Genomic DNA, 19,701 nt, shown 5'->3' with positions numbered 1-19,701 from the left:
GGGACTATAAGACTTCTTATGTTCAAAAGATAGAGGAGTTTTACAGGCCTGGAGACCTCAGTGCTGTGTTTTCGATACGCTCTTAAAGTGACACTGCCATACCCAGTGCGGTTTCTAGAATAGCCTAAGTAGTTACATACAGACCCAAGAGACGGATCCTTGCAGCCTTCAAAAGCTCAGAAGCAAGCCTCCAGCCAGACCTGTGGCTGACTCATTCCTGGATCTCATACCTGTCTAAATGTGCTGACAGTGAGGTGTGGTCGTGTTTCTCTGCCCCCCACCCCCACCCCAGGTCATAGTCTGCTAACTTGGCCTCGGGGATGTTTGGGGCAGAAGCTCACCAGCCCTTTAAATGTGAGAACCCAGGGAACTGGATGTCTTTCTGAAGTTAGCTTTGCCGAACTGATCTGTTGACAGGAACGTTGAGGGACAAGCTAAGTCATAACCGGAGCTTTCCCACAAGGTTTCATCTGGTTAGTTGGTTGGTTTAGGATTTTGGTTTGGTTTGGTTTCCCCTCCCCCCCAAGATAAGGTTTCTCTGTATAGCCCTGGCTGTCCTGGAACTTACTCTGAGGACCAAGCCGGCCTCAAACTCACAGAGATCCACCTGCCTCGGCCTGTCTCATGCTAGGATTAAAGGTGTGTGTGTGTACCATTACCATCCAGCCTAGTTTTTATTTTTTTGAAGACAAAGTCTCACTCTATAGCTCAGGCTGACTTAAAATTCACTGTATAACCTTGTCAGGATTTGAACTTGCTGCAATCCCCCTGTGTCAGCCTCTCAGATGATGGGATGACAGTAGTCATCTTGTCTGGCTTTCTGATCTGCTTTTAATGAAGTTTAGACACTCTCCCCAGAATGGAGATTTCCTAGCAGCCAAGTCAGGAAGTGAGGCCCATGGGCTTCTCTGCTGTAGCCTCTGGCCCTGCCATGTCTTAGGGGCAGTGATACAAGATACCAAGTTCACTTCACAAGGACCTCATCCAGACACAAGGTTAGGATGGTTGCAGATGACATCGCCCTGGGTCGCATCTGGGGAATTAGGAAGGCTGACCTGAGGGGCTCTGAAAGAAGGGACAAAGATCAGGGTACAGAAAGGGTATCAGGGCCTTTGCCTCATTGGTAGGGCGAGGACTACATATGCTTCCTGTCACTGCTTTTGGCAAGCCTATAGTCTTGCAAAAAAAAACAAAAGGGGGGAGGGGGCCTGGTGGGACCACTTAGATTTTAAAAACTGCATCACCCTGAATGTTGGAGGCACAGGCCTCTGTTTCTTCACCCGAACAAGGTGGTGTGGAGTCCTGAAAACCTTTTCAACTCTGACAGGAGCCTCTGACTCCATCCCTAAGCTCCCAAGAACACTCACAAACATGGGGGAAACTAGGATTCTCCACAGCAACAAAATTCCAAAGGGACAGAAAAGCCAGTTTGGTGGTTCTTCTTCTTCTTCTTTTTTTTTTTTTTAAATGATCGTTCTGTTCAGAGTATACACAGAGCATGTGAGATAGACACGTCTCTAAACCATGCACACAACACTAGGTGCCATTGTATTAGATGAGGGACTGGCAGCGAGGACAACTCTTCAGGAAACTGTCAGTAGATGCATTACCTACACCATGGGGTCCTTGCTGAGGCTGAGAGAGAACAGGAGCATGTACCCTAAACAACTGTTTATCTCCTGGGCTATCACAGTTATCCCTGCCCACTGGTGAAACTGGGCTTCATGTGTCTTCTAGGCATACCTGGTTGGCAAACAGCAGAAGCCAGACTTAAGCATGCTCTGCGTTCCCACAGCCAGACTCTTGCAACTAGGACAGGCTATTCCTGCCTTGCCCACGGCCCATCTTTCTCTCCTGAGAGGCCAGTTCCCATCCCCTGGCCTATGGCCCCTCTGTCACCTTTGGGAGAAGGCAGCCCAGGAGGTTCACTCGTCACTACGAGCAGTTCTTGTGTGTCAACTTCATCTCATCCTACTTCTGCTCTGTAGTGTATCCCCCACACGATGTCTGGAACCAATAAAAGGTACATGGAAGAACTGAAACCATTCTGTATGTACTTAAAATCACATACATATGTAACCACAACAAAGATAAGTTTCAAATGTAAAGAGCTTTTTTTTTTTTTAAACCAGACACATGTACTTGTATTCGGATGTACTTTTTAGACTCAAAACAAATCGTATGCTAACCTGCACTAGTCCGTAAGCAATTTCTTTGCTAGGGGGCTCTGGCTCAAGGATCATAGTCAAAACAGCACAAGATCCTGGGCAGAATACCTTTGGTATTACTAGTGGTGGTTTTTGTCTAACTGCAACAGGAACTGTCCAGCCCCAAATGCCAGCTCCTCCACCCAGGTACAATCACAGGCCGCGTTCAGTGATCAACCAGGCGGAGCTAAGAGACCAAAGCCGGCTGCATCTCAACATGAAATCTCTTAGCCCTGTGCAACTCAACACAGCCAACTGGTTTCCCAAGGACCTCCATTCAGAGAGTGCCCCCGGGAACAACCCTTTTATGTACAGAGTAGACGTTAACAGCCGAGTAATTAAACACTGAAAGTGAGGGCTTATAATTAAAATGCTGACAAACCTGAACCAGAGCGGCACAAGTCAGGCCGCTATAATGTTTTTACAATTCCTTTTTATACATAATGTATGATCCTTCTGCTCAAGTTTCCTCTATGTTCCTTGCCTGTGAAATAATTTACATTAATAAATAATTTATTACCATAACTCCTGAAGTAATTATGGGTTTTCATCCTTTTTTTTTTTTTAAAGCATATGAATTGTTTTGTTCTCTGTCCACTGACTTGTGTTTACAAGATTTTTTTCCTAGTGGCCTTTTGAGAATAATTGGTGTTGCCTTCACTTTCTCACATTTTATGTGATTTCTAATCTCCTGGCCTGCGTGGTGAGAAAGATGGAATACGTGGTGTCCAATCCTGATGAAACAGGCTCATTTAACGGCTGTAATTAGCCAAAGGTAATGAATGGGGCCTGCACTCACCCTACTTGCCCTGTTTTATCGGAAAGAAAAAGGAAAGAAAAGAAGCTGGCACACGTGTGATCCCAAGCAAGCATGAAGAAGCATCTTCTAGACGGTCCCAGGCTCGGCTCCCCTTCCCGCCACCCCCGCTTCACTGAACCCAGGAGGACACCCCTCCCACGCGTCCTGAACCTGCCAAAAGTAGGTGTAAAGAACCGTGCGCTCCCAGCCCAGATGGCAGGCTGGGGGCTGCCATTCAATTCATGTCATGAGTAAAAGCCTCTCCCTGAGAGAGCTGCCTGCATGGGAAATTCTGCCTCAGCACAGAGGTGGGAGGGAAAGATCTGGAGGTGAGAAATGAACCCAGTTGTCTGCTAGAAGGAGCTGGCCTGGCACCCTAAGAAGGAACCTTCAACAGGGTACAAGGCAGGTGGACAGGGTTGGACTCTATTTTGTCCTGTGTCTTCCATCTACAACTCACCCAAATTTGCTCTCTCCCTCACTTTAGAAAAGTACAAAAATACGTTGTAGCATGTTCCCAAATTGAGGTGGGGCACAAGAATCGAGAGTGGTCTACTATCCAGGCCACAATCACAAGAATGAGATACTTTAAAAAAGAAAATAACACACACATTGTTAAGAGCACTTGATTCTACTCTGCTGAACTGTAAAGTGGGCACCTTAGGTAGCTCAGCCACCCGGAAGGGCAGCATTCCGTGAGAAGCAGCAACCCAGTTGCTGCTCTCCCAGCCCTGCTGCACTTGCCAGGCCTTTCTTCAGAGCACCTAGGAGACGCCCCGCAGCGGTTGCCAGCAAGACCCTGGGCACGGGGTTAGGAGGAAGAAGCTTGAGTCACAGCCTTTGTCTTCAGGAGCCAGGGCTGCCCTGGTGATTGTGACCATTGGCATGTTATCTCTGCTCAGCACTGTCCAGGCCTGGAAGAACCAAAAACCCTTTTTGGAAAGTCTGGCTAGCCCCTCGGGGTGTTCTCTTCCCTGCTATTGAAAAGCAGCCACACCCAAGATGAAATCTCTCTGCCTGGGCTGCGGCTCCCAGTGGGCTCCGGTGACCGCACGGAGAAGACATCACAAGACTTCTCCGTTCACGGAGTCAGTGGGCTGGAAGACTCACAGCGAAGAAGGGAGGCCTCTGACTGCTGCGGGCCCTGGCTCAGCAGCTGATGGGATGGGACGGAGAGTGGGAACACCTCCCACCCATAACAGCTACACTTTCCCAGAGGAAGAGATCAAGGAAAGAGAAAATGGAGTCCGCTGCTCGGTGTCTCTTCTGGCTTCCCCAGTCTTGTGCACATGGGATTAACTGTCTGTGGCTCTTTCTCCTTCACTAGTCATAGGGTACCTTGTGGGTCAGAAAGGGTTCCTTTCACTCTGCCCTGCAGTCAGTGCCTAGCACATGCTAAATGCTCATCTGAGACCATGGGCGGCCAATGAAAGCCCTGGTAAGACACGTTGGAGCATGGTTCTCCCAAGGCAAGGGAAGCTGAGCAGCAGGCAGCCGCGGGGCTGCAGAAGCAGGGTGTGCAGGCACTAAGCAGCTAGCCCTGCCCCTCCTCTGAGCTCAGTGGCAGGGCTTTAGCACCGTCCTGCAGAAGCGAGAGAGCCAGTGGGGAGCCGGTGGGACAGGGCTCCCTGAAAAGTCAACCTGTAAACAGTTTGGCACTTCCTCCAAGCCCCATGCCACCCTGGAGAGAAAGCAGGCTGTTGGGCCCCACAGGCTCAGGCAGCCAGATGGCCCTGGATAACCTGAGCTGCTGGTCACCTGTCTTCTTCCCCAGGCCTCTACTCTGGCCCCATGGACAATTGCCACTTATACCCACCCCTAAAGGAAGCTGCTGTGGTCCCTCTGTTGAGATACAAGGCCTCTTTTGAGGAACAGTATCTTCGGCTGAGGTCTCAGTCTTCTTTGCAAAACTACTTCTGTGGTGTGCTCTGCTGTGCCAATCTTGTCCCAGTCCTCACAAGCCCACAACTGCTCTGTTGCATATGAGAAAACTGAAGCTCAGAAAAGTTAAGTTTCAGCAACTCAGAAGGCTTATCACAGACCAGACCCATTAGAGTCAGCTTTCTTATACGGACTCACAGTGGAAGGCCAGGGAAGCCTAACAGAGCAGTTTTTTTTTTTTTAATGGAGGCCAGCCATCCCCATGGCACAGGTTTCTAGTCTGACTCTGTTGAAGCTAAGCCTGGGGTGACGGTTGGACATTCATGACACCCCCACCCCGTGACAAAGCATGGCAGCTCAACAGCGGACTTGTCCCAGGGTGCAGAAGTACTGCAGGCTTCTGCATCATGGGATGCTGCTGCTGCTGCTGCTGCTGATGGTGCAGGAGCAAAGCCTTTAACCACCAAAGAAGTATACAGTCATACAAGGAAAGGCCACAGACATGTGTTAGCCAAGTGGCTTCCCTGTTTCGATCTCCCATGGGTAGCAGCAACAAGAAGAGACGTCTAGGGGCCTGCACTATAGCAGGTACTGAAAAGAAAATAACTGTCCTTCTCTGACACATAGTCTAATTCTATTTCCTAAGAGAACTTTCAGAGAGTCACTGGGCCTCAGTTTCCCCAGGTATGAACAAGCACCTGCCAGGCTTTGAAGCTGTAAACAATGTGAGTGGCGGGGCTCATCATGGCAGACCTGAGTCCCCTGTGCACTCATGGTCTGAGCCTTGGGAAGGGCCTGGAAATTAGAAAACAAAGCCACTAGATACAGAGAAAGGAGGGTGAGGACGACCTCACACAGCCCTGTAAAGCCCTGAGTCTGCAAGCGTGCTACGGTAGTCCATCACTGAGGTCTGGTCTCTGACTCAACCTAGACATCATAGAATCCATCTGTAGAGCATCAAAAAAAAAAAAAAGCATGTAACTAATGCAACCATCCTTTCTTCCCTTTACAAGAACCAGCATCACGTGTGCACAGACACACTGGCACTATCGTAAAAATATGAGACAAAAGACAAAAACTCAGACTGAGAAAACCCCTGTGCATTACAACTAAAAATCCAACAGTCCCTTTATCCCAGGATATTTCAATGTATCCACACTGTGCAGCACTCTACAGCATTAAGATGCAGGACCTAAACTGGGCGTGGTGACGCACGCCTGTAATTCCAGCACTTGGGAGGCAGAGGCAGGCGGATCGATGTGAGTTCGAGGCCAGCCTGGTCTACAAAGCGAGTCCAGGACAGTCAAGGGTACACAGAGAGACTCTGCCACACACACACACAAAAAAGATGCAGGCCCTGAGTCATTTCCCTACTGTAGGAATTACTAAGTGCAAAAACAAACACGGTTTATAGCATTATATGTACATGGTGGACTTGGTTATGTGAAAAAATGCAAAACACACACACACACACACACACACACACACACACACACACACACACACGGAAGTATCAATAGGAGCTATCACTGAAAACCAGAATTTGGGCTGGAGAGATGGCTCAGCAGTTAAAGGCTCACAACCCAAAAAGAGGGAGAGGGGAAGCGGGAGGGGAAAGGGGAAAGGAAAGGGGAGGGGAAAGGGGGAGGGGGAGGGGAGGGGAGGGGAGAGAGAGGCAGGGGATGGAGAGAATAGTATAATTTAAGGGATTTTTACTTCCTAACCTATGATATATTTTCTGAATGAAAAAAAATCACCATAAATTACTTAATAATCAGCTAGAACTCAATGCTGGAGTTGGAAATGGTGCCTATGAACCACACACCAGTGCCCCTCACCTTCACACCCAGCAACCTCTTGGTCCACTCCAGCCGTTCTGGGGACTGAAATAGTTAAAGCACAGAAGAAAGTCTCCCCGGGACACCTCTGGAGTCTCACCTGGCTGGAAGGACTAGGAGAAGATGCCCATAATGTGCAGCTACTCACCCATAATTCCACAGGAGAGGAGGGTAGGTCCTTGACTCATCTTCTTTGGCGTGTGCTGAAAACAACCAGAAAAGCTATTCACTCTTCACGTCATCAGGAGCACGTTTGCACACGACTCTGCACCGAGCTCTAGCTAAAGTCACAATTACAGGGGGGATCTGCCCCTAGGCAGCATCAGGCTGAGGATAGGGAAAGAAAGTAGCCCAAGAGATAACATCTCCACAGCGCTGAGCCTGGACTTTGCCCCAAGGCTCCCGAGTCACAGACCAGGCGGGCTAATGGGCTCTTGAGCCATACATACAAAATGCCTGTGACTGTCTCCACACAGGGGTATGAGGGAGGTTTGATGCAGTGATAGAACCGAATTTTAGTAGGGGCTAGAAAGAAACTTGGAGGGGCGGGCCTCCTAGGAGTGAGGGGCCAGGGACATTCTCTTACTCCCTGAGGGGTTCCCATGGGATCATCCTGAGACAGCATCCTCTACCACCCGGCTTACTGTTACAGTGCTGCTGCTGCTGCAAATCATTCTCTCTGAAGCACAAGACTGACACTGCGTCCATCAGGTCTCAGCCTGGGCACTATGGCTTCCAATTCCTGGGCACCGTAAGTCCACTGGGTTTCCCACTGCACTGTGTACACTTTCTGTCTTCCCTCACAATCCACGCCTACCTCGGCTGAATACAGATGAAAAAGAAGCCAGGATGCACGGGAAGCTGAGCACAGGATACTCTGTGGGCCCTTGTGTTATCTGGCATCCAAGGCAAGGGGCCTACACAGAAGCGACTGAGAAGCAGACATCTCAGGCAGGACCCTGAGAAGAAGGTCTGCCTCACGCATTCCTGAGAGTAGCTACCTTACTTCCTCACACTCGGTTACAGTATACGCTGTACACTGTACGCAGGGACTGACAGTTCTCTGTATCCAGGCTCCCTGGGGGCTGGTCATGTAAGGGGGAACGAAGTTCTCAGTCTGTTTGTTACACAAGGTTCCAGCTTGAGGGAAGCTCCAGGCGCCTACCACATGACAGAAAGAGGCCAGGCTTCTAGGGCGAGAAGTGGGTGGGAGCCTCAGCTCCCAGGAGGAGGGTGGGGCTGACAAGCAACACCTGGCCCACCCAGATAAGGTAGCAGGCGCCTGGTACCAGCTTTCTCACCCCATCCCAGTGCCCAATTTGAGGACCTTTGCTCTTGGTCAGCAGTGCATTTGGCCCATGGGGGTTTAAAGGGCAGTCCTTCCCAGACTAAGCACAAAGAAGGGGAGGAGGGCTCAACCCGCCAACAGGACAGTCACACAGACAACTCACTATATTACGAAGATGGGACTTGGGGTGCAGGGTGTAGACTGTGTGTGTTAAAGTGGGTAGAGGTCAGAGCCAATTTCCCGAGGAACACCTGGGCTGGTGTTGGTAGACAAGAAAGTTATTAATGACAGTCCTTTTCCAGGCTTAAAACAATCTTCACCATTACCAAGCGAGGTCCTCCCCTGGTATATAACTGCCTATAGCCACACACTGAAATATCTAGAAAGAGTTAAAAAGTGCTGTACCTCCACCTGCAGCTAATGCTGCAGGATGTGGAGCTGAGAGCCACACCAAAGTCACCCAATAGAGAACAGGTGACAAACAGAGGACAGCCTGCCATCAGGGCTGCACCACCCGCACAACCAAGTGCAGAAGCCTACAGAACCCAGGCAGGCCCCTTACTCTCCGGCAAAGGGTTTTGAGAAGGACCGGGGGTTTGCCTCCTGCTGGGGTGCCCTGCCTACCAGGGGAAACAAGGTCTTGGTGCTCAGGGTGGTTCCTAGTCAGCTCTACCCAGAGCATCCATGCCCAGTGTCAACCACATGGGCTCGGAGCCCACGGAAGCCACACCAAGACAGAGGCCACAGCAAGCTCAGAGAACAGGAAGGCTGGCACAGTGAGTGTGCACTATCGGCACACAAGTGTCACAAAGGAAGGCTTGAGGTCTCACATGCAGAAGCAGGAAACTGAGTACAGACACCTGTGCCCTGTCAGTAGGAGAGAGAGAGCTTGAGGTTTATTCATTCCACTGGTCTGGGAGGTCAGGGCCAAGGGAAGATGACACAAGCCTTCCTGTTCCCAGTCTACCAAGAATACAATAAAATTCCCACCGGCACATGCCATTCCTGCAGTCAGGCCTTGAATTCTTCAAATCCTCTATTCCCAGAGTAGGAAGAAGGGCTAAGCAAACCAATGGGCCAAGCCAAGGGCCAGCAGCCCCAGAGGGGACTCTGGCTGTGAGGCCTCCCAAGACTTCCGGAATCTGCAAAAGGGTGAGTTCAACTGCAGGCTGAGGCCTGCAGGGAAGGAAGCGAGAGCATGTTTCCTCTTTGCAAGCCTCCCTCTTTGTGTCTGAACCCACCAGGGCTTAGTCTCAGTAAGATGATTCACGTCACAAGAGAAGTCTTTGGAATCAGAGCCTGGTAGGAAAGACAAAGGCTGGAAATCAAATTGAGGCTTCAGGGACATCTGTCTGACTAAAAAAAAAAAAAGTCCCTGACTTCAATAAGGACCCAATTAAGGCTCCAAAAGAGAAGCTAGCAAACACGGGTGGGGGGGTGGGGGGGGGAGGTGGGGGGGGGTGGGGGGGAGGTGGGGGGGGGGAGTATATGCCAGGCCTTACCCACGGCTTTCACAACTTTCTTCAAAGGTTACTGCCTAAAACAACTGAGCCACTCTCTCCTCTTGCCGACACAGTACACGGGAGCCACAGTGGAAAGGGGAGATGCTCCTGCCACAAATGGAGACTAAGCATTGGATCATGCCTACCTTCCCACACAGAGGAAGCAGAGAGCATCCCAGGCCTGAGGAGATGAAGAGAAGGTGAAGGGAACAGCGCAACGGAGGAGGCGCTCAAAGATGCCGCGGCAGCCCCAACTTCAAGTCTGAGAGGATCCCCAGGCACAGGAGTCCCTAAGGCACATCGGTCTATCCCAGTGAAAGACACCAGACTTCAGCTAGTCTGTGGCCAACCAGAGACCCTGGTTGGAGCTGGTGAGGCCAAAGCGCCAGGCTGGCCTGCCTAGATAGCTGGACAGGAGGCCTAATGTGGCTACCAGTTTCAGATCGGGCGAACGCCTTAGCTCTGGTACCTTAACGTGGCAGCGCCTCTTCTACTGCTGACTGGGCGTGGTTTGGGGGACAAGCAAGCCATCTACAGCTATAGACCATCCTCTATCCAGAGCAGCCGCTTGCCTGTGTCCTCTGGGCTCCAGGATTTAGAGTAGGCTGGGAGAGAAAGCTGGCCTGGTCAAAGGAGGTGGTTACTCTGGAAACGAGGACAGGCTCTTGGCGTGCATGTAGGCGAATGGGCAGGAGCTGGGGGAGTTCAGGGCTCCAGGGTCAAACATCTGGGCTGCTTTCCAGTGACGGTGGCTAATGTTAGAACAAGAGAAAGAAAAGCCCTCTGGGCAATGAAAAGCAACCAGGCAGACAAGGGAAAGAGGACCAGACATGGTCATGGCCACCTAGTATGCAAGCCATGCCAGGGTTGTGAGCATGGTCTATACCCCTACCCACCGCCCCTCACCCACCCAGAAAAGTGGGTTCATGTGCCCAGAGAGAATGCACTAAGCACTTGTCAATTCTTGTTCGTTTTCCTGAACCTTCCTCGGGAGTAGGGACAGTCGCCTTTGTTATCAGAATTAGGGTTTTGCTCTTCTGTTTTGAAACAGGGCGTCCTTTTGTCAAGGATGGCCTCTAACTAGCCAAAGCTTGACCTTGAACTTCTAATCCTCTTGCCGCCTCCTCCCAGGAACCACGATCAGAGGTGTACAGCACTAGCTCTTAAAAAGAGAGCACGGAAGAGTGGTGACTGTGGAAGGGCAGAGACCACCACAGGTCTTCTCGTTCTTCACCAGGACTCAGGGCAGCGGCTGGGGGCGCGTCAGGGTCCTCCCGGGTCTAGGGAACCTTCTACCTTAGGCTCTCAGACCTTCCCTCTTGTGATCAGGAGAGGCTGGGACCACACAGCCACATCCTGAAGGCTGGTGTCCCAAAGGCACCCTTCCCCAGAATCCTGTTTCCTTGTGAAATCTTCACCTGCAGTTCCATTCTCTTTTTGGTCTAATTAGAAAACAAAAAAGAAACCGGTTCACACCTTTTCTGTGCTGACTGGTAGCGGTTGGTGCGGCTGCTTGTCACCGTGCTGAATGCGAAGCCGGACCCCAGCAGTTTGCTCTGTGCTCCCTATGAGGACTGGCTGACCTTGGGCTCCATCTCTGGGAGATATCACTAGACTGGCACTGTTTGGCTCTTTCTTCAGGCGCCCACAGAACTCTCCCTGAGGTAGCCGCAACCTTCAGAGACTCGGCCACCATGGAAAGGCACTGGCCAGACCATGTACTACCTACTATACTGAGTTTTCTGAACCACAGTCCCCGTCTGTCTAAGGGAGAAAGATGGAAACACCCTTTGCCCTTGCCTGAGCACCCTCCATGGTACTCTGCATACCTTCCGTGGCCACGCTGTACTTCCTCTTACGTTGAGTCTGGCCCAGAATATAACCAACAGTCAGTATGTAAGATGTCAGCAAACTCACAGACAAGAAGAGCTCTCTCTCCGAAGAGGATAGCACCAATTACTGACCTGCCATCTGGAGCAGAGGGGAAAAGGAGACAGATGGTTCTGGGCCTACCTAGGCCAACAGCAAAGAGCAGAGGCAAGAAGGGCTGCTCTCTGCAAGAGGAGCAGAGGTTGGAAGGTGTAGCCTGGGCCTCCTAGCCAGAGTGCAGGCAGTGAACCCTGAGGCAGGGATGAGTCTGCCCCACCCTTCTGTTCTAGGAAGACGAGGCTCCTCCCCTAGGGAGGGCACAAGGCCACGTTCCTCATGCTGGGGCTCAGGAAGGACTGCTTCCATGACCTTGGGCCCTGGTACTGGTTCTGTGGCCAGGCCCGGCCAGGTCCTACTTTGACACTAGACAAGCACAGAGGCAGCCGTGGAAGCCAACAACCAGCCAACCCTAGGAAGCGCAACCCTCGGGACCTCCAGGCTGCCCCTCAGGCCAAGGCCACTCTAAGCACCGTCTACAGATCCTTCCCCAAAAGACGGTTAATACTGACAAAAAAGACAAGACAAGCATGGCGTACACGTATGACACCTCAGCTACAGGTTAAACACAGGGACCAAAACAAAGTCAGAAGCCGTGGCAATGGGAGCCTGTGCACTCACTCACTCTAACTGAACAGCGATTCTGCACTAGGCCTTGGTTCCAGGAGAGAAAGGCAAATGCCTGGCTTTCACTAAGTGCCCGCGCTAGCACGAGCAATCACTCAATACCCAAGCCCCGTAGGTAACCTGTTAAAAAGGGGTAAGAGCTAAAAGGGGAAAATCGGGTGGATAGAGGACGGAAAGTATGGGGCAGGCAGAACTGAATCTTGGGCTGAGTGGTGACAGAAAGAGAGAGAGGGTTGTGTTAAGGGAAGAGTTCTAGGCTGTGGAGGAAATCCAGAGGTCCTGAGGTTGGCATCTCTGTGCCAGGGACTGATACTGGCTGTGGGCAGTAAGCAGAAAGTTACAGTATGTGTGAGGCAGGAAGCCGGGGGAAGGTTCTGAGCGGATGGACATGACGGCCGATGGGTGAGGGTGGGGGTAACGGCGAGAGGGATCAAACTGCAGATAAACACCACAGGCAAAATGGAAGGAGTGCAATGCCTGAAGAAGCTCCACTCCAGCTATAGTGACCCAAGTGTCCGTCAACTAGATGAACTCTGGCTGCTGCTCTCTGCCTTGTGCCTGCAGTGCTGGGGCACAGAGAGCAGCCTCAGAGATAGGTGCTCCAGTACCAGCCTAAGGGAAGAGACCTAAGCACAGGCCAAGAACTGGGGCAATGGGGTGACAAGGTGGGCAAGCCACTGAGCAGATCTCAGCTCTCAGTGACGTGTTTGGAAAATAAGGTTGCACTCAGTGGTTGCTAAGCCAGCTTCTATTTGGCCTTCAAGGCCACACCCAGCACCTCAGTTCTGTGAGGTTCTGATATGCTTACAGACGAGCCAGCCTCCTCGGCACACCTGTATCTCAACAGGGCATCGGCTGTGAGCTGGCATTAATGGCTCTGTAAGGGTCACTGTATACATAGGTTTGGCGGAGCCTCCCTCTAGATTGGGAACTACTCTAGACGAAAAGGGCAGGGCTCAGAACCAAATCATGCAGGCTCCTCAATTCTGTTGGTCTCTGCCAGTCCACGGGACAGGCGCTTGTGAAGGCTTACGGAACACGTGCAGGTCCCAGGTATTTCCCCACACTGCCAATGGGGAGGGGCTTCCTTTGTCACAATGTGGCAGTTGCCAGCATGAGACAAGGAGGCCCACCAAAAGTGTGAAGTCCACCACTGTCTGGTCAGAGGGCAAGGAACCCGGTGACTCCAGGAGGGTGGGTGACAAGACAGAAGCCTACCACGGTTGAGTCAGCGGGCAGCTGCAGTGGCTAATACCACAGCCTGCCGCCTTACTGCCAAACTGTGCTCTCTTCTCCCTCGCCTACCACTCTTGACCCTCACCCTAAACTGCCCTTTGGGGGATGGCCTTATCGTGGACCCCTACTCTAGCCCCTCATCCTGGAAACCACAGCCTTCTTCAGGTGGGGATGAAAGGAATGCTGGGCTCAGCTGAACCTTCCCTGGCACGATCTACATCCCCGCCCCCCCCCCCCCCCGCCCCGAATCAAAGCAGTTCCCTCTGAATACGCAGTTATACTCTACTCTGCCGCGCAGCCCAGGCACGGAACATTCTCACAGAGCTCTGCTTACTCCCACGTTGCTAAGCCTGGTTGCCTATCCACGGCCACACCACAAAGGAGGAGAAAGGAATGCAGCCCTTGAAGTCCTCACCGGTTCCGGGATGAAGGGCCTGTGTGCTATGGAGTCAGCTCCCTGGTTGATGAGGCTTCTCCTTAGGATCATCACCATGGTAAGGACCTCAGGCACTGGGCTGCATCCCAGGGTGGGCACAGGCCATCCTCAGGTGGGCAGACTTGATTAATATCTGGGCATCCCGGGGAATGATGTCATCAGAAACAGCTCCCCATCAGTTGCTTAGTCTGGGGACAAGGCTCTCTGGGAACGGCCAAACGCAGACAACAACCTGAAAAGACAAAAAGACAGGCAGAGGGTTCAGGACTAGGAAAGCCTGGGATGCCAATAATGTAGCTCAGCCCCAGTAATGCAGGGGACCCAGTAGGGGCGGCACCATATTCTTAGCAGAGGAAATGTACTCTGGGAGGTTACCAAGGGCCAGAATCACTTTCTCAGAACACACACACACACACACACACACACACACACACACACACACACACCAGCTAGCCTTAGGACACCCAACACACACACACACACACACACACACACACACACACACACCAGGTAGCCTTAGGACACCCAACACACACACACACACACACACACACACACACACACACACACACACACACCCCAGTTAGCCTTAGGACACCCAACAGCCAATGCTCTGCTAGACAGAGCAACAGACTTGGATCCAGCCATGAGACATCTTCAAGACCACAGGTTCTGAGGTGCTAGCAATCTGTGGTTCCTGGCAATGTAGCATCTTTTACCACTGGCTGGGCTGGCTTTGCAGGCACATCGAGCTCACATTAGCACAAGTTTAGACTGGCTAAGGATCAATACTCCTCATCCCCACATGCAATATCAAAGAGGAAAGGGGACCCAGCGCTGGGCACTGGCTCACCTCATCTGCCTAGTTATAAACAAATGCTACTGGCAAATCAGGAGGGTCTGTTTAAAGACACAGACCCCATCCCTGGCAGTGCCTGCTTCCCACATATTCACAACACTAGAGGCCTTTGTAACTGTTTCCCTTTCCCCAGAGTGAACCAAACCAAGTGACCTATGAGCTAGTGCCTGGACCTCCTCAGTACTGCCATTCTCCAAAGCCATGTCACGCCCCCTGCCACCACCCACCCATACGTTCCTCCAAGCAAAGGCAGAAATTGCACAGGCGTCTCTGCAGCTCTGAAAAGCCAATCCTTACAAGGTGATTTCTCTGGTCCTAGTTCCCCAATCCCAACCAGTCTGTGGTTAAAGTTTCAAAGAAAAGTTACACAGGTATGAGGATCCAAAGGTCACCATCAAAACCTAAAAAATAATGGTAATAATAGCAATAAAGAAATAGAAAGGCTGTTCCTAATGTGTAATTAAAAACAAACTGTTCAGTGCAGGAAAATGTTTTAGAAGCTGCTATGTGAAAAATAATTGCACCCTGCTATTTACTTCTCGTCCAGCTTGTAAATCATACTTTCCTGTTTACTTCGATTAGACTTTGCAGAGGGTGCTACTGAATCTGTTACTGCAGGCCAGCTGGTAAGCACGGGAAAATGACCTTCCACCTTCTTGGAAAACAAGGGTTCGTCCAAAGTGCAAAATCAGGGATGGGGAGAGGGGAGTCCATGCGTTTATAAAGCTTGACTGTTCAGGAAAGGAAGCCCAGGAGGGTCAAGAGTCCCCTGTGGCGCTGGGAGACCTGTTTCCCGCTTCAGTACCATACCCGTCGACAAACCGCACACCTCTACCAAGTATGATGTGTTTAAGGAAGGAATGTCAAACCATCCCGCCTAGTTCTGGCTCAACAGCACAGCCAGAAGTGCCCGCTGGCCCCCTACATGCTTGGATCAGGAGCAGGCCGGGAGAGGTGTCCCTGGGCTCACCCTTCAAAGGGACCCTTTGTGCTGCCTCGCCAGGGGAGGCCTGATGGCAGCCATCACCTTTCTGGGTGTGAGCCTCAATTCAGTTCTAGGGCAGGCAGCCATTGGCACAAAGCCTGGGAGGTAAACTCCCCCAGCTTCCTTCCCTGAGGTGACTGGTAGGCTCAGTGGTCATAAACTCAGATCCCGAGACCAGCACATCTGGGTTAGAACCCTCGCTCCTGAAATTTAATGATTTCTCTGTGGGGCTTGGTTTCCCTCTTGGCAAAAAAAGAAATAACACTGCCTACTCTTAAGGTTATTGTATCCTTGGGAAGCAGAGCTTAAGCCCTCTGCTCTGCCCCTGGTTCGTCTGAGAAGTCACAGACAGTAGCTACTACTGTTGGTTTCACTGGGAGCCTGGGATCCCAACCCTCTTTCCAGCAATGGACATCTAGACAGTCATCCTCTCTAGTTTGTTTATATTCCCTCAGCAGGGGGCCTGGCTGTGTTATGGTCCATCTCTCTGGTGAAACTGGAAGGCTGGTAAGAATAATGCTGTGGAAATCTATTGCCATGGACACATGACAACCCATCCAGCCACAGCTCTGCACAAAGCTACAAAGTGGACGGTGACAGCAGTGGGCCTCCCCACTCTTACCAGCTCCACCCTCGCTGTAGCCCTACAAAGGACCAGAGTTGGCAGAGGTGGGCTGCACTAGCGATGGGAGCGCTGTAAACACTTGTGTACCTGGGTGGTAGGTAAAGGACCATGGGTCTAGAGAAGGAGGAAGTATGGCACCATCCCTGCTCTTCACAGCTCTGGAAAGAGGCAGTGCTATCCACATGCTGAGAGCGGAGAGGTGGGGCAGTGAAGTGGAGTCTTAGAGCCTCCGCGCACAGGAGCCCAGAGCAGGAGTGCCGGGCTACCCACTCACAGGGGACTGGTAAAACAAACCACAGGCTAGTTGTGTGACAGAATAATACTACGTGGCATTTAAAATGGTTTTAACGAAGCAGTCTGAGCATGATGGGGAAAGTAGTGAGTGCACAGCACACTGAGCAGCCATACCCAGGGTACATGGAAGGCAACAGGACAAAGAGCTGGAGAGCCATGCTGAGTGCAGACTTGATTCTGGGATCTCCTGGGAGAGCCATTTGCTCTGCACATGCCCCAGCACGGTCCCCGGAACAGACTCGAGCTCAGCACACACTTTTAGGCTTTGCAGCTTATTCACGGCAGCTTCAGGAGGTAGACTCAGACCAGCAGAGCCTGCCACAATCTGGAGTTGCCTGGGATTCTTTTGACCAGCGGCACAGGCTCCAACAACCCTGTCAGGGAACGCTGGCCTCTTTGCAGAGAGATAAGGAAAACACTGGGTGACACCAGGAAGGAGGGGGACAAGACAGAAGCCTGGCAATGTCCTCGTGGAGGCTAGCTCTGGAGCACAGGACTTGCTTGGCCCAGTTGGTCTTTTCTGTAACTACATTCAGAATAGCTCCTAGCTATTGAGCAGGGCTGCAGGTTCCTCCAGAGGTGCACCTGTTCCCAGGGTGGCCATGTTAAGGGGATGCAGGGCATAGTAAGAGACCACCAATCACATCTTTCAGGAGCACTGTCCTTTAGCAGGTGCCATGGGATTGAGTTAATTAAAAAAAAAAATTTTTTTTTAAAGCACATGTCTGGCACACCCAGCCACTCCTGTCTCACTGTGTGTTCTTTCCCTCTTACACATAATGGGATACCATTTGCCTCCAGCGCTTTAGAGCTTATCAGTTCTTCAGCCACGCCATGAAACCTTCCCTCTTAATAAAACCTGTTCTTCGTAAAGTTACCCAGCTCCAGTTATTTTATCATAGCAGCAGAAGATGGAGCTAACAAGTCAGGCATTGCAGCTCATGCCTGTAATCCCAGCCCTTGAGAGGCGAAGACAGAAGGATCAGCTTCATTTACATCAGACCCTGTCTCAAACCACCAGCACCCTAAAATAAGAGACTAACACAATCACCTACCGTGCTGGTAAAAGCTGCTCCGCCCACGTTAGCTGCGCCATAGGCTCATTTATCCCCACTCCACAGCCACATGCAGCAACTCACCAGCATCTAGTAACTTCCCACCGCTGCCCACCTGTCCATCCCACGTGTGCCCTTCAGAAACCCACACAGGCAACTACCATCCGGCCTCTCAATCAATCGCATTCCTCAGCAGTTATCCTGGAAAGGTAAAACATGCTCACCTCAAACCCTGCACACAAACGCCTTATTCATAACGGCCAAAGCAGGAGACTGATCGGACGCCCTTCACTGGTGAATGGTTAAACAGTGGCTCATCCATTCCAGGGAACGCCACTCAGTGACAGGAGGAAGCAGGCAGCACACCCAAGAACTCCATGAGCCCCCCCCCCCCCAGAGAACTATTCTGGGTTTTGTTTTGTTATGTTTCTAAAGTGACTCCCCTAGGGTTAAATTGCTACACGATACCCTTTGTAACAACTTCTTGAAATGGTAAAAATCATAGAACTGAAGAATAGCAGTTCTCAGGAGTTTGGAAGACGCCATGTCAGAAAGAGCAGCACAAGGTACACTGGGGAGGATGGACGTGCTCTGACCGCCACTGTTCCTTGTCTACTTCCTGTTTCTGACGCTGGGCTTCAGTCTTACAAGCTGTTACTATTAGGGGAAACAGTGAAAACGCCCATGCTCCTGTTTAATTTCTTAAATCTGCATGAGTAGAAAATGACATCATCTTAAAGTAAAATCTTTTGGAGTACGTGTGCGGGACATGATGCACTGTAGAGGTCAGAGGGCAACTTGCAGGTGTTGGCTCCTTCCTTCTACCTTGTGGGTTCTGGGAATCCATCTGGGTTTGGTGGAAGAAACCTTTCCCCCCATTGACCCCTCTCAACTAGTCTCAAATTTAAAAATGTAAATAAAACCCCACTTCATGAGTGCATGTCAAAAGCACAGACCTAAATGCTTCAAAAGAGTGCATTGCTCTATGAAGTCCTGAACACCGGTATCCGTCCCCCTTTCTGCAAGCACAGTTTCAGGCCACGTGTCTCACCTGTGACACGTGTCTCACCACATGTCTTCACCCGCCATCTCCTCTGTGAATCTCTTGATCTGTACTCAAATTCTCTATTGTCACACTGGCCAGGCCCCACATTCTATACCCACCTGACGGCCATGACTTCCTGCTCTGTTTCACACCCCTTAGGCTGTCCAGTGTCTGGGGAGGGTCTCCCCTGGCTGTCACTCCAACGTGACCATAGGGACACAGTGCCTTTTGGCTCCTACCCCTTGAGACCCATTTGGCGACCTCAGGATTTCCAGCGTAAGAGCAAAAGCCCACCTTAGACTTTCTACTGCTTCCTGACGTCACATCCCTGAGTGACAATGAAGTGTGGCAGAGGCTCCTGCCCACTCCCAAGTCCTCACCCCAATGGTGCATTTATATAAGAACAGCCTAGAAGCTGGGCACCTGCTGCACGCCTATCATCCCAGCCTTTGAGATACAGGGGTAAGGGACTTGAAACTAGCCTCAGAAATAGACTTTCTCCAAAGAACAAACCTCCCAAGTTTCCTAGGGCTGTGACCCAGCAAGACCTCAGGGTAAGAGACCCAGGGTACCATAACCATGGTACCACGCCCTGCAACGCATCACCCTGGGCATCAACCCTGGACCAGTGTCTCACTTGTCTTACATCCCTAGGAGGAGACACTGCTGTAAGGAGTGCTCTTATTTTCCAGAAGGGCAGATCAAGGCTAAAGCACCTGAGTCCACCCACCTGCTAGAACCACATAGCTAACAGGGCAAGGCCAGCATTCACAGCCAGGCCTGCTCCTTGCCTGTTTCCCTACCTTGCACACACATGGTTTCTTCTCTACCCGGCTGTTGAGAGGGAGTCTTATTCTAGAGTGCAGGATGGCCTGGAACTATTTCCACACAAGTCCTTCCTGACAGGAAATTGCCTTGCTTTTGTTTTCTATACATCGGCGAGGTTCCTGGACTTACGCTCTTGAACGCAGCCATGGGACAGCACTTGCAGGCCAGGCACAATGCTTCTGGAGAATGGTAAAGCACACACGTGGAACATCTGTGGCAGGTGTGCAAGCTAAATGAATCAACACGTGGAAACTCTGCAAATTTCACAAG

General features: G+C 51.3%; 1 protein-coding gene across 6 annotated transcripts in view; it reads right to left on the bottom strand.

The window, feature by feature from the left end:
- The window catches only part of FAM53B (family with sequence similarity 53 member B), a 102,947-nt gene that overhangs the window by 52,016 nt on the left and 31,230 nt on the right, over positions 1-19,701 (bottom strand). For 5 of the 6 annotated variants that reach the window (XM_084772715.1, XM_084772718.1, XM_084772716.1 and 2 more), the window contains exons 2-3: positions 13,720-13,972; positions 6,874-6,928 (exon numbers count right to left, since the gene is read on the bottom strand). In XM_084772715.1, the coding sequence (XP_084628841.1) occupies positions 6,874-6,928; positions 13,720-13,797 (133 nt within the window). In that variant the 5' untranslated portion in view covers positions 13,798-13,972. Of the gene's footprint in view, positions 1-6,873; positions 6,929-7,369; positions 7,550-13,719; positions 13,973-19,701 lie in introns of those variants that run through there. The other variant, XM_084772720.1, reaches the window with a different exon arrangement.

The sequence above is a fragment of the Acomys minous genome, assembly GCF_964271855.1.
Source record: "Acomys minous genome assembly, chromosome: 2".
NCBI classification, from domain to species: Eukaryota; Metazoa; Chordata; class Mammalia; order Rodentia; family Muridae; genus Acomys; species Acomys minous.
Note: the sequence above shows the minus strand (reverse complement) of the source record. Positions and strands in the feature narration are given on the sequence as shown.